The sequence below is a fragment of the Herpailurus yagouaroundi genome, unplaced genomic scaffold (assembly GCF_014898765.1).
Source record: "Herpailurus yagouaroundi ecotype Mexico unplaced genomic scaffold, PumYag 438, whole genome shotgun sequence".
NCBI classification, from domain to species: domain Eukaryota; kingdom Metazoa; phylum Chordata; class Mammalia; order Carnivora; family Felidae; genus Herpailurus; species Herpailurus yagouaroundi.
The window spans coordinates 1,091,373-1,108,924 of NW_024412655.1; the positions used below are offsets into that span (position 1 = coordinate 1,091,373).

Sequence of the window (17,552 nt, forward strand, 5' to 3'; positions counted from 1 at the left end):
GGGGGGGGGGAACGGCGGGGGGCGGGGCGGGGCCGCGCTCCCGGCTGCGCCGGGCTGTAATTTGTCGTTATATTTAGCGGGCGGCGCCGGGCCGGGCCGCGGGAGGGTGGCGGCGGGGCTATAAGCGGCCCTGGGCGCCCACCCTCGAAGCGGGAGCCCGAGCGAGGAGACGGCGCTGGAACCCATGGACACGTCGTACCCCCGCGAGGACCCCCGGGCCCCGACGCCCCGCAAGGACGGCGCCGCCCACACGGCCCTCACTGTGGGGGCGCCGCGACCCCCACCTCGAGACCACCTGATCTGGTCGGTGTTCAGCACCCTCTACCTGAACCTGTGCTGCCTCGGCTTCCTGGCGCTGGCCTACTCCATCAAGGTGGGCTGGCGGGGAGGGGTGGGGCTGGGGGGAGGCGCTCTCCGGAGGGCCTGAGGGGCTCGTGGGGGGAGGGGGTTGGCGGAGGGGGAGCCGCTTGTCAAAGGGCCACTCCATGAGCGAGGCGCTGGACAAGCTCTCCACCTCGTGAGGGCTTCTCCTTTGAGGTCCCTCAGTAAGAGTCTGTCCTGCGGGGGGGGGGCGGCGGTAGGGTCTAGTCCACGCAAAAGAACACAGGGTGGGTGGGGGCTTCCCAAGGGCTTCTCTTTCATCAGTACTTTCCCCATGCTGAGGGCTCCTGTAAGCAAAGCCCCTAACCCCCACCCCCCGCTTCGCTGGGGGTGGTGGTTCCCGGCGTCCAGGGACTCCCCACCCACAGAGGGTCCTTGGAGACCCACGCGGGCCTGGGATGGCTTCTGGGTCCACAGCTGCAGTGGGAGGGGCAGGAGGCAGGGCCCCCAGCGCGTGTAGAGACCCGGCCCTGCCACTCACTGGTCCGCAGGCCCGAGACCAGAAGGTGGCTGGAGACCTGGAGGCAGCCCGGCGTTTTGGCTCCAAGGCCAAGTGCTACAACATCCTGGCCACGATGTGGGCGTTGGTACCGCCTCTCCTGCTCCTGGCGCTGGTGGTGACCGGTGCCCTGCACCTGTCCCGGCTGGCCAAGGACTCTGCTGCCTTCTTTAGCACCAAGTTCGACGACTCGGACTATGACTGACAGGCTGGGCCTTGTCCTCCTGCTGACCCACGGATCCTGACGCCAGGACCACCCCCCCAGGGGCTGCCCCAGGGGCTCCACCCTGACCCCCTGGAAACCTGACTCCGCCACAGGGCCTGATGCCCACTCCTCCCACCCCAGCCTGGGCACCTAATGCTGACCCTGAAGAGCCCTCATTTGGACCCCAGTGGTCCCCGCCCCCCTGACTCCTTGCCCCCAGGCCGGAACCTCCTGCCCCACTCACCAGACTCAGCCTGGATTTCACAATTAAAGCGCCTGGTTCTGGACAGTGCGTCCTGGGTTTCTTGCAGGGGAGAGAGAGGGTTTCTTCCTGAGGGGAGCTACCCCAGGGACCACCCAAGCCACCCTCCGCCCTGGACTGACCCCAGCACGATGGCAGGGTGACCTGTTCTGTCTGCTGGGCCCCAACTGTCCCCTTCACTCAGGCACTGGGTGGCTTGTGGCTTCTGGGGTGGAGGCCCCAGAGTATTTTAGAATGAAGTTTGGGAACTCAGACTTTTGATCTCTGCTGCCCTGCCGGGCACTGTGGTTTAGCGGCCCCCCTTCCAGAACACGTGTGCCCTTACCCATGTGTGTGCACGTGTGTTAAGTGGGAGTCCCTGGGAGGACATCTTGGGTCCTCGCCCTGCATGTTTCTGTCAGTGGGTTGGGGGGAGTCACTCTGTCTGTTCCTGTGGCCCCTGCACTCCTCGCACTCTGAGAAAGCTTAGTCCCCACGGTGGGTTTCCTCCCTCCTGGGTCAGCGGGGCTGGACACAAAGACACACGAGCACACAGGCATGTCCTTGTCACCCATGCACACACTTATCACACAGACACACACTTGCATGAAGGGAGGAAACTGGGAGTGAGGACACTTTCTGGGCATCCTTGGTGTTCCCCCCTTCCCGGAAACCAGCGGAGCCTGGCAAGAGGAGGTTGCTAAGCACATGCACACACCCTGTGTGGCTGGGGGTGAAGTCCCTTAGGCCTCACTGTGGCCGGTCCAATGACAGGGCAGGCTAATTGCAGGGGCCTTAACTGCCGGGCGGCTCAGGGTTTTGAGCACCCCACCCAGGGTTCAGTTCCTTCCCCACCCAGGGAGCCCCCTTTGCCTACCCATCTGCCTGGGTTGGGGGTAGGGGTCTGTCTAGCTGCTGTACTTGGAGCCTCAGAGTCCCCTCTTCTCCCGTGACAGCCGACGACTTACCTAGCTGTCTCCACAGTGTGCCCGTAGGGATAGTGTCCTGGCGGCATGCCAACAGTAGCCCAGCTGTAAGCTGGAGCATGTGCTGCTCTGAGCCGGCCCCTGCAGTAGGGGTGTGAGCAGCCTGGGGCCTGGCCCCTGCTGGGTGCCGGTCCCAGGTTGTGCCAAGGACAAGGGCAGTGTGCCAGTGATTGGACCAGGATGGAGAGAGCGTGCCGACCCTGAGTACCAGGTTTGGCCCAAGAAGGGAGTGACCTGTGCTGGGTGCACAGGTTGGGAGTTGGCATCAGCTTGCATGTGGCCAGGTTGACGTCCCTAAGCATGGGATGGTCTGCTGTCCCCTTTGGTCATGGGGGAAGGTCACCAGCAGCCCTCCCTATCCCCGGACTGTCTCCTGGCGAGGCTGAGGGACCCTGACCAAGTTTAGGCAGTTGGCTGCCACGGACCCTTGACCAGCCATGCCAGCACACGGGTACTGTCACCCTACCACGGCCCCCTCAGAGGGTCACCTCACTATGTGTACAGGGGACTCGTCTCCTGGCGAGGCTGAGGGACCCTGACCAAGTTTAGGCAGTTGGCTGCCCCGGCCAGCCTTGACCAGCCATGCCAGCACATGGGTACTGTCACCCTACCACGGCCCCCTCAGAGGGTCACCTCACTATGTGTACAGGGGACTGCATACATACATGGCTTATACACACAGGGCCACCTACCGCCCCACCTGATGTCTGCGCCCACATCTGGCTCCAGGGCGCAAAGATAAGCATCTGCTCTGCTGGGCCAGTCCCCAGCCACCCGACATCAGCAGATCCACTCTGTCCTTTGCCACACAGCCAGCAGTTGAGGGAGAGCCTGTGGGCAGCCAAGCGAGCCCCATCAAGGTGTTGGCTCTGTTCTCTGAGGTCACGTACCCTTGGGAATCAGCACTGCCGTGCGAGCAGCTCTACAGCTTGGAGGCCACGCTTCTTCCCATGTGCTGCTCCCTGCAGTAACCCAGAGATGAGCCTCGGGATCCCCGACGCCTCTGGCCACCTGCCTTCCCCCCCTCTCCCTCACGTGGCTCTGTCCCTCACAGCTTGTCTGCCCGGTGTCTGCTTCTTGGAGAACCTGCACTAACTCTCCACCGAGAACAGAGAGCGCACAGGGGTTTGCCAGAGCGAAGTGAGAGTGATGGGAAGTGGCTGGCCCAACTGCTTGCTCTAAGCGAGCAGGTCCCTGCACCTCTCGATCCGACCCATCCACCATGCAGCCCTTGCTTCCAGAAGGAAGGAGCGTACCAGCTTCTGAGGGCAAACTTTTCTCAGCACGCAACTTTAATTCCTCGGGCTCTCAGCAAGGCTGTGGTGGCAGATCTCATCTCACTCTTGAGAAATTCCCAAGGACCCAACGTGGGAGTGCCAGCTGGGGGGCTGAGGCCCCAGGGGGAGAGGCTGAACAGAGCCTCGGGCCGTGGGCAGCCCGTCAGCACAGACGGGCCCAGGCCTGTGGCCTTGAAGCCATGCACACTTGGCCCCAGTACTTCTGGCTGGTCAGAGGGAAGATGTAAGGTCTCGCTCTGCAGCCCATCCCCCTCTCTTCTTGGCTGAGGAAAGGCCTGTGATGGAGACCATCCAACCTGACCGAAGTGGCCCAGGGGCTGGAGCAGCCAAGGACTGAGGATGCGGAGGGTCCATGACAGCCTGAGAGCCCCTCGACCCCACCGTGCCCGACCCCATCTGTCGGACACACCAGGTTCCTTTTTGGTCTGCAAATGAGAATCCTGAGGGATTCTGCAGAGGACTGAGCAATTCTGCCTCATGCCCCACCCCTGCCATCCCGCACACTGAGGCCTGCGTCTGTCTCTGCCTCCTCGGCAGAGAGGAAGCCACGCCCCCAACCCACCCTGAGGCATCCCGGGGAAGGGACAGGGGCGGCAGGTGTCAGCCACAAAGGCAGGCACAGATGTGGCTGAGGAGGCCATTGGGGGAGGGGCTCAGGCTGGAGGCAGACCTTCTTAAACTTTGGGCCGACGAATTCAGACTTTCCCTGGAGCCTGTGAGCCTGACTGCTGGTTGGAGAACGGGCAGGAGGGAGGGACTCAGCCGACCAGGAGGGTGTTGATGAGGGTGCAGCCAGCTGGGGGCGCCCACAGAGGGAGCGGGCAGATGGGAGGACCCGAGACATCCCTGAAGCCCTGATCGGTCAGGTGCAGTGGCCAAGACAGCGCCAGGGCAAGGGAACTGGTGGGGGTCGGAGGACCCAATGGTGTCCCACAGGGGGTCCTGTGGGTTCTGGGGCAGGTGTCTAACGTCTTCCAAAAATTCTCCTAGGAAACTCTTGGAGAACAACTTGCTGCCTCTGCTTCCTACGAGAGTGACCTCTGTATCCGTCCAGCTGAGGAGGGAAAGGAGACTCTGTACCCTGCAGGGGGAGGAGGGCATTTTGAATGGGGGGTTACCCTGGGGAGGTGACGTGCTCTGCACCCTTGGGTGAGTCTGGGGGTGGCGGCCTACCTGGGAGCAGGGGGAGTCGAGTGTGTGATGGCCACAGCTCAGCCTCCAGCAGGGGGGCCCAGGGCCCTGCCCGGGTTTTAACCTCGATCGTCACTGAGTCCTTGGAGAAGGAGAAGTCAAGCTTGTTCCCTTGGTAAGAGATGCCGTAGATGCGTACCCCAGAGACCTCTGCCAGACACATGGGGTCGAAGGTCATGCCAGCCCCTGTGATCCTGGGGGGAGGGAAGAGTTTCATGAGGAGCGGGAAGGTAGGGGGCTTGCGAATGTCCTGTCAGAGCCGCACTCACCTGAACCCCGCGAATCCGAACAGTGCTGCCTGCAGGAAGCCCCCCATGCCCGTCAGGAAGTTCACAGCGCCGGACCCATCTGCATTCTCTGTCCACACCTGCCCGTGGAAGGCAGTTAGTGCACTGACTCCCAGGACATGGGCGCCACGAGGCTGCTGCCCCTGTTCCAGAAGGGTCCTGACCCTGCGGTGACTCCCCCGTCCCAAGGCTGGGCTCCCACTCCTACCGCCAAGGGGCCCGGGTGGGAGGCAAGTGGGGTCAGCTTGTGAATTGACCTTGAAGGGCTCCGTGATGTTGGCAAAGCTCCTCTCCAGGAGGTCCTGCGCCCGCCGTGGCTCCTTCAGCTCCATCCAGCCCACTGCAAACATGCTCTGGGGCCAGAGGTCAGAGGTCAGAGAACACACCGGGTTGAAGCCCACTGCGTGGGGAGGGAAGACAGAAGCTAGTGAGGACCGCCCCTCCCCCACACCCTGCAGTCTCCTTACCCAGGTCATGGCAGGGCCCTTTGGGGACGTCACGGCCTCATAAATCTCTAGGTTTTTCCTGCGGGTATGAGGACTCAAGTGGAAAGGGACGGGGTATCCCAGGAGCACGACATCTGCCTGCTTCACCTCTTCTCCTGTGGAGGGACAGGTGCTGCTCACGGGGAGACAAGCTGGTGGGGGCTGCTCAGTCAGGTTGGGGGCATCCGGTCCTGTGGAGGGGGTGGGGAAGGGGCCCCAAGGCAGCTCCAGGTACACTCACCAGGCTGGTACCCGTCAAACTCAGGGTGGAAGTTCCGCCTTGGGTCGAAGGGCACCTTGATCTTATCGGCCACTGCCAGCCATTCACTGGGGACAGGCTGAGCCAGGTCCTGGGCCAGGGCAGCCGCAAAGCGCAGGCTAGGGGTAGACATAGGAAGGGGGGGGGCTCTGGCCTTAGCCCTCCAGGCTGGTTCCCTGCACGTGGAACTTGGGCAGGGGTCTTGGGTCTGACCTGTTCTGGACCAGGACGTTGGTGTACGCCGAGTTGTCGACCCCCGGATGGTACTCGTCGGGGGGCATGACTCCTGGGCACACGAGTGCAAGGAGGTGCTCAGCGCAGGGTCTCGGGGATCTGCCCCCGATGCCGGTGGCCAGGGTGCGGTTGGCGCCATCGGCCGCCAGAGATCACACGCTGAACTGAAGAGCATCCCCCTGGCCCGCCGGTCTGTGGCCACCCACTCTCCCTGCCGTGGACATCCGTGCCTCCCCTCCCCCATCAGCAACCCCTCCCCGTGACCATGCCCCCCCCCCACCCCTGCCGTGCCCTCACCCTTCAGGTGGTACTTCTCCTCCTCGGGGCTCCACTCCACACGGCTACACCAAAACTCAGCCACAGCCCTGACAACGTCCCAGCCGCCGGCCTCTCGGAAGAGCTGCAAGTCCTGGGAGAGGGTGGGACAGGGGCCACGCCACCCACGACTGTGGTCCTCGCTGGCCCCTGCATGTCTGGTCAGTGCCCACCCTTCTGAGCGCCCAGCAGTGAGGGCCCGGCTCCAGGCAGGAAGTCATGGCCACGTCGGGGGGCGGGTCATACGTGCTGACGCCTCACCTGGGTGGCGTGGTAGTAGAGCTGGAAAGCCAACACCACAGCTCCGTTTATATGAATTTCCTGGGTCCCATAAATGTCCTCCGGACACACCTCCAGACCAGAGCCCGCACTCTCCCAGGCAAACTTGGCCCCCTGAGGAGTTGGGGGGATGGAACAGGCTTGACTGTTCTGGGCGTGGGGGCACGGGGGTAGTCCACCCTTCCCAATCCTCAGCCTTCGGCCAAGGAGAACGGGGGGGGGGGGGGCACTGACTGTCCGGGTGCCCTCATGGGGGCCTGCGGGCTCCGAGTGCCCAGTGTGTGCCCCTGTCATAGGCCAGGTGGCTTTGCCCAGTTTCCCTTTGTGCTGACCCTGGGCCAGGGCAGTAAGGGGACTCTAGGCGAGCCCGGCCAGGCTGTTCTTGCTGCCTCTACGGCACAGGCTGAGGGGTGCCGTGAGCCTGTGTAAGAATCTGGGAAACCCAGCCCCACCCAGAGAGGAACCTGAGGGATGTGGGGACATCAGGCCCTTCAGGGGGCCCTGTAGGGTGGGCACCCAGGTCCCCCTCACCTGGTAGCCCAGCCTCCGGGCATTGTCCAGGGCCCCACCCAGCGTCCGGATGCGGTACTCCAGGAGGGCCCTGGCGGCCTCCGGGTGGAACATCAGGATATTTGGGAACATCCAGAGATCCTAAGAGCGCAGCCAAGGGCCCCTGGTTCGGGAGCTCTCGCTCCCTTCTCCCTCCCGTCTGCCCACACTCTGCCCTGGCCAGAGTCGGCACTGCTCCATGCCGCCTCCCCGGCAGCCCCTCTGCCTCCTTCCAGCTTCTTCCTCTGCTGCCCGCCCTGGCTCCATCCTGGGCCATCCACACCTGCCCATCCCACGGCCCAGTCTCCAGGCCGAACGCTCCCCCCGGGCCCGGTGCCCGGCACAGTACTTCCCCTCCCCAGCAGGCCTCTGGGTCTGCCCCAGAGCTCAGGCCAGAATCCGGGCATGGGCAGCCCGGACGGGAGCCTGCTCCGTGGCTCACTAGCTGCCCGACCTAGTGAGTGACTCAGCTTCTCTAAGCCTCACCAGAGTGGGCCACAGCATTGGCTGCTGAGGGGTTAGCACCCTGGGTCCCTCCCGTGCCCAACGTCCGCCAAGTCCCAGCCTCTCCTGGCTCCCACTCCTGTCTGAGGCCTCACCCTCTTCTACCCACGCTCCACTCAGCAGCTAGACGACACCTCTGTCAGTGTCACTCCCAAGTTAAAGTCTCCATGGCTAACCCTAACCCCGGCCCCCCCCCCCCCCCCGCCCTGCATCTGCTCCTCTTGCCGTGGTGAGAGCCCCTGTTGCCCTGGCCAGATGGCACACACCCTCTGAGCTCTGGTGTTTGTACCTTCTGGTCCCTCTGCCCGAGTCACTCTTTTCCACCAAAGTCCTGTACGTCCCACCTCCTCCAGGAAGGCTCCCCTTCTGCCCTGGCCTCTGTGCCTCTCCAGTCACAGTCCCCATCCCAGGTAGGGCAGAGACAGCAGCCACACCTGTGCCCGCAGCCATGGGATTCCCCCGCACCCGTGTGCTGCCCCACCTGTGCATGCTGTGTGTCGGGAGGTAGAACAGTACATACCTGGTCCCAGAAGACATGGCCCCAGTAGCATTCCTCTCGGCTCCCATTGGACAGACCCCCAGGGCTGAGGCCATGGCTGGCGTACCCTGGGGCCCCCGGCTGGGGCAGCGCACTGAGCAGGTAATAGAGGGCACCACGCAGGGCCTGGCGCAGCGGTAGGGGCCCCACCACGTCCAGGCCACAGCCAGCCCAGAGCTGGGCCCAGGCCTGGGCGTGGGCAGGGTACAGAGCGGCTCCCGCCTGCAGCCGCAGGGCCTCCGTGAGGCAGGCTTGGGCCTCCGCCTGGCTGCCGCCCACCACGGTCAGGAACTCCCAGGTCCGGTCTTCTTCGCTTTCCCCGAGGGTCAGGGCTGGGGGCACTGGTGTCCATAGCATGTGTACCTCCTGCTGCGGCCCCCCAGGTTGCTCTGGGGTGAGTGTGTGGCCACAAAGGTACCTGCAAGAGTGCGGCCATGTCTAAGGGACCAGCTCCCTCCTCGGTCTACCTGGCCAGCCCTGACGGCCTCCTCACCGGGCTCCCTGGAAGTCAGGACCCAGATGCAGGTGAAGGTCCGGGCTTTCTGGGGAGAAGGTCGACTGCAGCAGCACCGTAATGGGTCGGCTCTCCCCGGCCATGCGGGTGATGGACACACTGAAAGCCAGGACGTGAGGCAGCGTGCGGTGGGCGTAGAGGCGCTGGGAGGCCCGGAAGCTGGGGCCCTCTAGAGTGTGCAGAAAGGAGCCTGGGGAGGGGCAGAGGGGGTCAGGGCAACTCACACGCCCCACTTGGGACCCCCGAGGACAGTTACCAAGCTACCAGCCCCTCGGCAAGGTGGATCCGCCCTCTGAGCCCCAGCTGCCCCATCTGGGAAGCTACAGCTGCACAGACGGCCCCACGCACCAGTGCCAGCCAGGTCGGGAGGCCGGCAGGGCTGAAACCCTCGTCATCTCTGTGAGCCAGCATCCTGAGTTAGGAGGTGCTGGGATGGGACTGCTGTCGGTTGCCGCACTCACCTCGGGTGTGGGGGAGCGGGACAGTGGTGGCTACCTGTATTAGTGTCCAGGGCAAAGGTCTCGGTCAGCTGATTTCCGGTCTCTGCAGGGGCCTCCAGCTGGACGTTGAGGGGACTAGGCAGAATGGCCCGGTGTGTGTCCCCACAAGCCCCATTGTACACGCCGCTCACATGCAGCGTGTCATGATACACACGCGTGCCCAAGTATGTGTTGGTCACGGTGGCCAAGAGCCGGGGGTCACCGGGCAGAGAATGGGCACTGAAAACGGTGGGGTCCTCGCTGGCATCCTCCATGGAAAGGCTTGCTCAGCAGATTGGCCTGGAAAAGGGGGAGTCAGGGGCCCCCACAATTGGCCGGCCTTGTTCCCTCTTCTGACTGTAAACCCCCAGGCACCCGCTGGAACTTGGCGGATGCCTCCCAGAGCTGGTGGGAGGGGTGTGGGCCACCCGCACTCAGCCCTGATTTTCCATAGCCCTTACTTTTGAGCCACCCCTGGAAACACCCCCAACCCTGAGAGACGCTCAAACCCCTGATGCTGATCTCCAGAGACCCAGTGAGTCCCCAGATTCCCACCTTCAGACTTCAATTCGAACCCTGCCAGCTCTCTCCAAGCCGCGCCCCCACAAGCCCAGACCTGTTAGTGGGGAGCTCGGAGGCCTCAGTCTTCCGGACCTGGGGGAGGGGCGCCGTCGCCGGGCGGGGAAGCGGCCCGAGCTCTGCGGAGCGGGCTGGGGAGGAGGGTCTCTGGGCCACACCGCAGCCGGCGTAACCCCAGGCCCCCAGCTCGCTCGGCGCCGCCCCTTCCAGGCCGGAGGGAGAAGTCGCGGGCGCCGCCGTCTCGGCCGGAAGGCCCCGCGATCCCCGCCCCCGGGCCCCAGGGCGGAGCAGCCGGTGTGCCGACCCGGTGCCCCCGGCGCGCCGGCGGGCCTCCCGGGGAAGCCGCGCGGGCCCGCACAGTTTGAACCCTGACCTCAAGGACGCGTGGAGGGACGGCTGTGAGAGGGGCAGGGGCCTCTGGTGTGCGATCGCCCCTCGCCGGCCGCGGCTTCCTCCCTCCCGGGTCTCCCCTTCCGGGGAGTGGCGCGGGTGGTCCTCCTTCTGCAGAAGTCCTCTTCGCTGGCTCCGGCTCTTCCTCATGCCCTGCCCAGCCCGTCGTACCCCCAGTCTGCATCCCCCGCCTGGGCCCTCTAAGGCGGCTAGGCCACGGGTCTGTCTCCTAGCCTCTCTGGCCCCGCGCCTGACCCAGATGTCTGTGCTCCACCCCTGGGCCCAGCAGGAGATACTCAGAGCCAACAGTGTGCCTGGAAGTCTGCTCTTCCTGTGGCCTCCCCAAGTGTCGGGGATGGGGACTCCACCTGTCCAGGTGCTCAGGCCCCCGTGGTCCACCCCCTCCACTTCTGTCCACAGATCCTGTTGTTCTCCACTTTCCACGGCTTGTCAGCTCCATCACCCCCACTGCCACCCGGCCACCTCTGAGAGCAAGCCCTCCTCTTGGATGGACAGTCCACACACCCTACTTATGCTCTGCCCTATATAGCCCTTGTTAACATAGCCACAGCCACCCTGAGAGTGCCTTCTGCTCAGAAGCCTGCAATGGTGCCCGCCCCCACCCAGAGGGCAGGCCAGCTAGCATCCCTGACCACCTGCTCCCCACCGGCCCCCCTCACACCTCTGCTAGGCCACTGCTGCCACTGTGGCTTCCTTGCTGCCTCTGCAACAGTCCAAGCATGTGCCCTGTTACAGACTGAATGTTTGCGTGCCCCCAGATCATCCATTGAAATCTAATTCCCAGTGCGACCATTTTGGAAGTGGGGACTTGGGGAGGTTATCAGATCAAGAGCTGTCAAGAGTGGGATTAGAGCCCCTACGGGCAAAGGCCTGAGACCTAGCCCGCTCTTTCCACCATGTGGGGACACAGCAAGAGGAGACCGCTCTGCAGACGGGAGGAGGGTCCTTGTCAGACACTGGGTTGACTGGCACCTTGGCCTTGGACATCCCAGCCTCCGGAGAAATGAATTTCTGTGTTTGGGAGGCCCCCCGGTTTGTGGTCTCTTCCAGCAGCCTGAGTTGGCCAAGACACTCCTCTTCATGGCTCTTGTACTGTTCCTTTGCGGGGAACACTTTCCTTCGAGGTACCCTTAGGGCTTGATGCCTCACTTCCGTCCTGTCCTGTCCATAAGAGATCCCTCCCTTGTAACGGGAAACCCTTGACTCCACGGTCTCCTCCCACTTTGCCCTGCTTTGCTTTCCTCCAAGCATTTGTTGGTGGCCGTCTATACCTGTTTACTATCTGTCTTCCTGCCAGTTTCAGGAAGGCAGGGATTTTTGTCTGTTTTGTGGAATGAATGACTGGACTTGAACTATGATTATGGAAGGAAATTTCCCCTAGAAGTGAAGGGGCTGACTCCCATGCTTCTTTCCCACCTGGACTAGGGTCCCAGGAGCTGGCTAAGCCCTGCAGTGTTGAGCAGAGAAGACCTGAAGATTCAGGGCCTGTCTGCTTCTCCCCCTGTCCATCAAAGACAGGCCTCACCTCAGAGCTCCCTGTAGTAGGCTGTAGCCCTGAGTCTCAGTTTCCTCATCTGGGAAATGGGGAACACAACCCCACCCCACACAGATGGATTGGGGACCAAAGGAAAGATTGTGAGCACCCGTCAGGATGCTTGGCCGCATGCAACACAAATCAACACCAAAGAATCCAAAGGAGAATGTATTATCAGCACATGGACGTGGGGACAGGCTGCTTGCTGCCCCTTCCACCACAGCTCCTACCTGGAGTCCAGTCTGCTGTGGTCTCCCCCCTCCCCTGGTCTCCATCTCTGAAGACCTAGGCAGTGAATGGACACCACTGGGCTGGCACCACACAGCCTTGGGGATGGCTTCACTTCCGATGCCAAGACCCAAGTTCCTGGGGAGGAATAGTGACCTGCCTGCCTTTGGTCAGGGGTCAGCCTCTGCTTGATCCCTTGTGGCCAAGGGCAGAGTTGTGGGGCTGTGAGGCCCACAGTGCAGATGGGGATGGGATCAGTGAAGGAGTTGCTCTGCACTGAGCACACCAGGTCAAGGCCAATACATGGCAGAGACTTGATGACTGGGAGCTGTCAGCATTATTGTTGCCGGGGGTATCTGCAGGGTGATGGCTAGGGGGCCCCAGGAGAGGTAGGTGGGTGGAGCAGTTGGTGGGGGGGGTTGGGGCAAGAGGGCTCCCTGGGTGTAGAGAACAGAGACAGAACCTGTGCCCAGGGTATGGGGGGAGAGGCATGGCCTGGGACACCTGTCCCCGACCAGGTAAGAGACCATGTGTGTCCTTGCCTCTCACCTGCCTGCCCAGGGCCCCTCAGGCTCAAAAGGGCGGCCCGGAGCAGAGAGCAACATCCTCCTGCCCTTGGGATGAGGACATCTATTCCACAGGGCTGACCAGAGTCCTTCCCCTGGCATTCAGGGCCTCAGAGGACACAGTTGAATCCCGTGGGAGGCTTAGGGGTGACTTTCCAGCAGTGGGTGTGTGATGACCAGACCCGGCTTTGCCTTCTTCACCTCCCGCAGCTCCTGCAGCGACTGTGCACTCAGCTTCACAGAGGTCAGACTGCGGCCATGTGTATGGACAGAAGTGGGAGTCGGTTGGGGAAGCTGAGGTCAGGGCTGGGGGGACAGTGACAGGAGAGCAGTGTGGGGGCAGTGATGGGGCTGTCAGCCTGGGCTGTGCCAAAGGCACACAGTGACAGAGGTGGTTAGTCAGGGGTGTCAGAGGTTGGGCAAAGAGGTTAGGCGGTGGGGGCCAGAGCCCTTGGGGGAGTAAAAAGGTGTTGGGATCATTGGCCCAGACTTGCCATGGGCCCCGGATGACAGATGGACATTTGGTCTGGCAAAATGGTTGAAGCCGAGGACTGGGGCTAGGACTTTTTGGAGCATGGGTTTTCAGGGGCTGGGTTTGAGTGTGGGCACTGGGGGAGCCCCGGGAGGAGTTACTCTTCAGGGTCTAGGGGAAGTCCCCAGGCACCCAGCCCAGTCGTTGAGAGGCCGAGTCCCCATCCCCCTTTCCGCCCCTGTGTCTACCTGAGGGTCTGTAGGTGGCATCCTGACTGCTGTAGGACTCTACACAGGTAGGTCACCACGGGTTCTGGCAGCTGGCAGTCACTTAGATCCAGGGCGGTCAACGCGGAGCTCTGGCTGAGCGCGCCGATGAGGTAATGAAGCGCCTCCTGGAGGGTGGGCTGCTGCACCCTGGGGGGGACGGCCACCCTCAGAGGCTGCTGCCAACCGCCCCCCCACCGTACCGTGTCCCTCCCCCTCCCCCCCCCCCCCCCCAGGCCAGGCCCTCACCTGAGCTTCCGCACCCGGCACTGGGGCCAGGCCAGGCCCTCACTCAGCACACGCAGGCCGGCCTCACTGAGCCCGTTTTGCAGGAGGCCCAGCTCAGTCAGGGCGGGGGCCGCCCGCAGGGCTTCAGAGAGGTCTCGGCAGACAGAGTCAGACAGTTTGCAGCGGCACAGCCTGTGGTCAAGAGCACATGTGTCTGTCTTCAGTCCCCTTGGCCGCTTTACTGTCCCCACCTCTGCAAACTGCCTGCTCCTTGGGCGGCCGAGGCTCTGTCTGGAGAGGCGCTGGCTCGACAGGAAGTTTCCCCTGTCCTTTGTTACCCACCACACGTGTCCCTGGGGAGCCTTGGCCACATGTGCCTGTGCATGCTGGACTGCACTCCACTTTTCCTTAGGGCACTATTCTCTACTAGCTGTTGGATGAGCCAATGCGGATCTTACTGTCAGCATGTTTAACTGCATGTAGCTGAGCATCGGGTTAAGGTGGCCATGGTTTATTCATCCAGCTGGTCCCTGACGATGGGGAAGTGGGTGTTGTTTCCACCTTTGTTGCCATTATAAATACTGCTGTGATGAACACCACGCGTTCAGTTTAGTGGCAGCATTGATGGGCCAAACGCACCGATCACCTTCTTGGCTCCCAATGTTTATCTCCAGGTTGCTGGAACGTCATACCAAGCGAGGTGACCGTGTCACCGTGGCCATAGGCTGTGCCCATCTCACTGTGCCCCACCAGCACTAGCTCCTACAATTTCTCTTACCTTCTGCTTACTTGGTGATAAGGTCACATACTCAGCGTTGTGCACCCACTGCTACATTAAGTCTCATACCAACCCTCTGAGGCGGAACCTTCCATTCCATAGAGGAGGAAACGAGTTCAGACAGACTGACTCGCCCAAGGGCTCGGAGGCAGGCAGCCTGGACTTCAGAGCCTGTGCCCTCAACACCTCCCTCCGCTGCTTGTAAGAGCCCAGAGGGACTGCCCATCACTTTCCAGTAGCAACTAGTAGCCTTCCTTCGGAAGGAAAATTTATTCTGGTCTTTGCCTCCCCACCCCCAGAACACTCAGCAGCACCATGCTTCGCACTCTAACAGGGCCAAACCCTCCTTCCTAGCCCCGGGCCACACCGCCTCCTCGCTCCTCCGGGCTACGTGGGCAGAGCCCATTGGCCCCAGCACAGGACGCCAGAGGCCACAGGCTCTCAGCCTGTCCCCTCTGCCATGTCCAGACAGGGCTACCCCTCTGCCCCTGCCCAGAGTACCCTGCTCTGCATCCCTCCAGGGGGGCCGTGGGGGCCTGGTCACTCACGTCAGGCTGCTCAGACCGCAGTGTTGGTCAGTCATGGCCTCAAAGAGCGAACGCAGTGGAGAGGCCTGGGTTTTTTTCATGGTGGCTTGTGAACTGCCAGGAGAGACAGCAAGGTGAAGCCCACTCGTCCCCTCGCAGTCCCCACCTCTTTCCTGTGGCCCTGAGTGTCAGAGCTGCCTCCGCTCTCCACCTCAAGCTGCGCCAGGACCCCTCCACCCTCTTTGCTCCAAACCCAGAGCGAAACCACTCATCTGTGGCCCCATGCAGCTCCCCGCTGAAGCAGTCTGCCCGAGTCCAGTGGGGGGCATGTCACCCACATCCCATGTGGGTCTGTATTGCGCCTGCAGTGGGCGTCCCCAGCCCCGGCCCGTCAGCATCCTGACATTCGTTATCTCAACAGATGCTGAGCTCTGGGTCAAGTGCTGGGTCGGAGTTAAGTACACAGAAGACTTGGCCCTGAAGGAGCTCAGTATCTGGCAAAGGGTAGACATCGTGGCATACAGTGGTTAGTGGGGCACTTCTGGGGCCAAAGGGGTCCCAGGCCAGCTGAGGGAGGCTGGGACAGCATTGAGGATAGGCAGCAGACAGAGTGCTCTGGGTGCACGACACAGCAGGTGCAAAAGCTCAGGGCACGGCCGGCGTGGTGTATTCCACGCTAGGAACGGATGTGGATGGCTGGGGGTCGGCATGGCAGGACAGGCGGGGGAAGACGGACATGAGGAGCCGCCTTGCAAGGGGGTGGGCGTAACCAGCCCTGAAGTCCTGCTCTCCTCTGGGGGACAGGCTTCCCCTGCTCCGACGGAGACTCGGGTGCACTGGCACACGCGCCCCCCTGCCCCCGCCCCGCCCCCTCCCCCAGGGCCTGGGAACCAGGACAGTCCTGCCCTGTAGACTCACGAGCTTCCGCCCAGGCTGCCGTGCAGTCGTTTCATCAGGTTCTTCTTCTTTTTCTTCTCATGTGCGGGGGCCAGTCCACAGCTAACCAGCCGCAGGGCCTGCCCCTCGGGGCAGCACCTTATGCAGTAGCTCAGGACCACCACATCCATGCGGCTTAAGCACACCCGCTCCAGCGCCAGCTCAGGGAGGCCACGCAGGGCCTGGCTCACAAAGGCGCCCTCCTGAGTCTCGTACAGGCAGTACAGCAGCTCCAGCACGTAGTTGAGCTCGCCCTCGTCCTCTTCCAGCTCCTCCCTGCCCTCCGGCGCTTCCGTCTCTTGGGTCCCCTCCGGTGCCGCCCTCTGGTGGCCCTGGTCCTGCACCCACCGCAGGACGTCCTGCTTCACGCGCTCTGAAACCACGCAGCCGAAGTGGCGCTCGACGTCGCGCATCCGCTCTGTGTTCAGCAGCCCGAAGAGGAAGCGCGTGGTGAGCGCCAGGTGGCTGCGCAGCTCGGCGTTGCCCCGCAGAAGCGCCCCGACGCTGTCAGCCGGTGCCCGGTCTCCCTTGTCATCCAGCAGGTAGGACAGCGCGGCGAAGAATTCCTGGAAGCTCTGGTCCATGAACTGGTAGGTGACCTCGGTCTCCAGCACGCCCGGCAGCTCTTTCTTGCTGAGAAACAGCCTCTGGATTTTAGAGCCGCGAAGTTGCAGTCTTTCCAGGTCCTTCTCCGCGAACTGCGCCCTGTGCCCGAGGAGGCCTTCGCGGGCCAGGCGGCACAGCTTCCGCAGCTCGCCCTGCACCTGGGGCCCGTCGGCGGCGGGCGCCGAGCTCAGGAAGCTGGCGACGAAGAACAGGTACACGGACGTGGTGGTCTTGGAGGTGCGCGACAGGTCCTGGCCGAGGTCGAGCTGCTGGCGCAGAACCGTGCACACGATCCAGCACACGAAGGGCACGAAGCACAGCGCGAACAGCGTCTCGTTCTCCTTCACCGAGCGGTAGGCCTGCTCCGCCAGCCACTCCTCCCGGAAGAACTTGTGGAAGTACTTCTTCTTGTCTTTGTCGGAGAAGCCGCACACCTCGGCGCACTGCGGCGAGCACAGGCGGCTCTGCAGCCTCCCGGGGGCCGTGGCGCGGGCGGTCACCAGCAGGCGGGCCCCGGGCAGCAGCGTCTTGCCCATCAGCCCGCTCAGCACGCGCGCGCCCTCCGCCTCCTCGAAGGGGTCGGTGCAGGGCGCCGCGTCGGCGGGCGCGGGCGGGGGCAGCTCGTCGGCGCCGTCCAGGATGAAGAGCAGGCGCTCGGCGCGGGCGAGCAGGAGCCGCACGGGGGCGCTGCGACCCGGGCACTGGTCGAGGATCAGGCCGGCCAGGCTGCACGTGCCCGGGCGCTCCAGCAGCTCCCGGCAGGGCAGGAAGAAGGCGAAGTCCACCTGGCCGTGGTACAGCTTGCCCGCCGCCCAGTCGTACAGGATTTTCTTGGCCGCCATGGTCTTGCCGATGCCCGCCGGGCCCTGCAGCAGCACCGTCAGAGGCCGCTGGCCCTCTCCGTCGCGGCCGAACAGGCGGTTGAAGGTGTGCGTGTCGGAGCGCCGCGCGCGCTGCGTCTCCCGCTCGTCCGCGGGCCCCAGCGCCCCGTCCACCGACGCGGCGCCTTCGCGCGCGATGAGCAGTTTGGTGAAGCGCTTGTTGATCTTCACGGAGCGCGCGTTCCTCTCCTTCACCTTGGCATGCTGCTGCAGGACGTGCTCTCTGTACTTCTTCTTGTACTCTGGCGCGGGGGGGGGGGGGGGGGGGGGGGGGGGGGGGGGGCCCCCCACCCCCC

At 63.4% G+C, this 17,552-nt stretch overlaps 3 protein-coding genes across 6 annotated transcripts in view; 1 reads left to right on the forward strand and 2 right to left on the reverse strand.

Annotated features, from left to right (window-relative positions):
* Positions 1–63: 63 nt before the first annotated feature.
* On the forward strand, positions 64–1,372 carry IFITM5 (interferon induced transmembrane protein 5). The gene is made up of 2 exons (XM_040464212.1): positions 64–373; positions 873–1,372. The coding sequence occupies exons 1-2, from the start codon at positions 185–187 to the stop codon at positions 1,083–1,085; spliced, it is 402 nt and encodes a 133-aa protein (XP_040320146.1). The 5' UTR covers positions 64–184; the 3' UTR covers positions 1,086–1,372.
* Positions 1,373–3,575: 2,203 nt separating this feature from the next.
* Positions 3,576–10,477, reverse strand: PGGHG (protein-glucosylgalactosylhydroxylysine glucosidase). Of its 4 annotated transcripts, none has more exons than XM_040464210.1 (14): positions 10,197–10,477; positions 9,261–9,544; positions 8,745–8,955; positions 8,234–8,669; positions 7,192–7,311; positions 6,643–6,774; positions 6,364–6,475; positions 6,046–6,118; positions 5,815–5,951; positions 5,556–5,689; positions 5,346–5,441; positions 5,071–5,168; positions 4,784–4,995; positions 3,576–4,691 (listed from the first exon to the last, which is right to left on the reverse strand). In XM_040464210.1, exons 2-14 carry the CDS (start codon positions 9,517–9,519, stop codon positions 4,636–4,638), a joined length of 2,076 nt encoding a protein of 691 aa, XP_040320144.1. In that variant the 5' UTR covers positions 9,520–9,544; positions 10,197–10,477; the 3' UTR covers positions 3,576–4,635. The 4 variants fall into 4 exon arrangements, with proteins under 4 accessions (XP_040320144.1, XP_040320145.1, XP_040320142.1 ...); XM_040464211.1 differs by lacking the exon at positions 10,197–10,477 and adding an exon at positions 9,800–10,163; XM_040464208.1 differs by lacking the exon at positions 10,197–10,477 and adding an exon at positions 9,861–10,162.
* Positions 10,478–11,920: 1,443 nt separating this feature from the next.
* The window catches only part of NLRP6 (NLR family pyrin domain containing 6), a gene marked incomplete at its 5' end in the record, with an annotated part of 6,524 nt that continues 892 nt past the window's right edge, over positions 11,921–17,552 (reverse strand). The window contains 5 exons of the mRNA XM_040464279.1: positions 11,921–12,812; positions 13,283–13,450; positions 13,550–13,720; positions 14,855–14,947; positions 15,752–17,498. Of these exons, the coding sequence (XP_040320213.1) occupies positions 12,704–12,812; positions 13,283–13,450; positions 13,550–13,720; positions 14,855–14,947; positions 15,752–17,498 (2,288 nt within the window). The remainder of the gene's footprint in view (positions 12,813–13,282; positions 13,451–13,549; positions 13,721–14,854; positions 14,948–15,751; positions 17,499–17,552) is intronic.